Source organism: Antrostomus carolinensis, unplaced genomic scaffold (genome assembly GCF_000700745.2).
Source record: "Antrostomus carolinensis isolate BGI_N321 unplaced genomic scaffold, ASM70074v2 scaffold49780, whole genome shotgun sequence".
Classification (NCBI taxonomy): domain Eukaryota; kingdom Metazoa; phylum Chordata; class Aves; order Caprimulgiformes; family Caprimulgidae; genus Antrostomus; species Antrostomus carolinensis.
The window spans coordinates 1-1,589 of NW_010290080.1; the positions used below are offsets into that span (position 1 = coordinate 1).

Below are 1,589 nucleotides of genomic sequence, written 5' to 3' on the forward strand. Positions count from 1 at the left end.
GACATTCTGTGATTCTGTGAGGGAGCTCTGCTGCCTCTGAATTCCTGTAAGAAGCAACGTAAGAGTGTGTGTAAGAGGATGATGAGAAAACAAGAAGTTTTCAGGATTGTAAATTTCCACCCCTCCCTCCCTCCCTGTCTTGTTTCAATCTCCCCAGGGGGCTCTGGGGACAGTGCAGGTATCAGTTGTTTATTCTGTTTTCCAGAGCGCGGTGGTGCTGCGACAGCAGAAGTTACTGCTGAGCTCCCACCACATCCGCTGCTGTAGACTCAGGGCTCTCACATCGATAACTGCTACGATACAGAAACAAACCTGCAGATAAACCTCACCAACCCACTGTACATCAAATCTCTGCCCATCATTGCTTCTGCTTCAGATTCTGAGAGCACAAAGTAACCCAAAGGTCAGGCTTTTGTTCCGAGATTTGTGTCTCAGCAGACTCAAGGCAGGAGGTTCATCATTAACCAGGTGTTAAGAAGACAGATAACGATGGCTTGGTCAGGTGTTTCCTCCCATCCATCACAGCATCACAGAATGGTGGGGGTTGGGAGGGACCTCAGGAGATCACCCAGTCCAACCCCTCTGCCAAAGCAGGTTCCCTACAGCATAACTCTGCTCAGCCCTTCACATGGCCAATCGCTTGACACTCCTCCCTCAAGCGTTGGAATCCTCTAAGGTTAATTCAGACATTCCACTTCACCTCACCGCGCACAGAGACAAACCCCAGCTTTACCCTCAGTTAACAATTACCCTCGGTCCTGCCCATGGTCCATTAAAAATTAACCACTTCTTACCTCAGTGGAGATTAAAGTGCAGAGCACAGCGCGATTCACTGCTCGTCTCCCGCAATCCTCCCGCACCCGTTTACCACTGCGCTGCCAGCACAAGGACAATGGCTTCTCCAGATCCAGGATTTAATTCTCTTGCCTCTTGGGTTGTGTTTCTCCTGCTCCCGTGGACCTTTGCTGAAGGTGGAAAGCTTTTGGTTGCCCCTGTCGATGGCAGCCACTGGCTCAGCATGCGCCCGGTTGTGGAGCGGCTCAGACAGAGGGGACATGAAATCGTGGTGATTGCGCCCGAGGTGAATCTGCGGATAGATTCTTCAGTGCATTATACCATGAAAAAATACTCCGTCCCTTACACCAAGGAGTACATGGAAGCAGAATTTAAAAAGATGGGCCACAACAGTTTTACACGTCAATCTTTCTTGGAAAAATTATCAAGAATTGCAAATATTACAACTATGTTCCTTGGTTCCTGCAAACGTCTTCTGTCTGACAAGGAGCTGATCAGAGACCTGGAAGAAAGCAAATTCGATGTTGTCTTTATGGATCCTTTTTTCCCATGTGGACAGATAGTGGCCGAACATCTCTCCCTCCCTTCGGTGTACTTGGTACGGGGACTGCCGTGCAGCCCAGAGTTCCAGGCCACCCTCTGTCCAAACCCTCCTTCTTACGTTCCCAGGTTCTTCACTCACTACACGGACCGCATGGCGTTCCTCCAGCGCGTGGGCAATCTCTTAGCTACCCTGAGCAGTTCCCTGACTTGCAGCTTCCTTTATTCACCCTACGAGCCTTTGATCAAAGAGT

The 1,589-nt window shown here is 49.8% G+C and overlaps 1 protein-coding gene across 1 annotated transcript; it reads left to right on the forward strand.

The window, feature by feature from the left end:
• Positions 1 to 892: 892 nt before the first annotated feature.
• Positions 893 to 1,535, forward strand: LOC104528250 (UDP-glucuronosyltransferase 1-1-like; the record flags this gene model as incomplete). Its single annotated transcript, XM_010172196.1, has 1 exon — positions 893 to 1,535. A coding segment is annotated over exon 1 (643 nt), but the record flags the coding sequence as incomplete, so codon positions are not given.
• Positions 1,536 to 1,589: the final 54 nt, after the last annotated feature.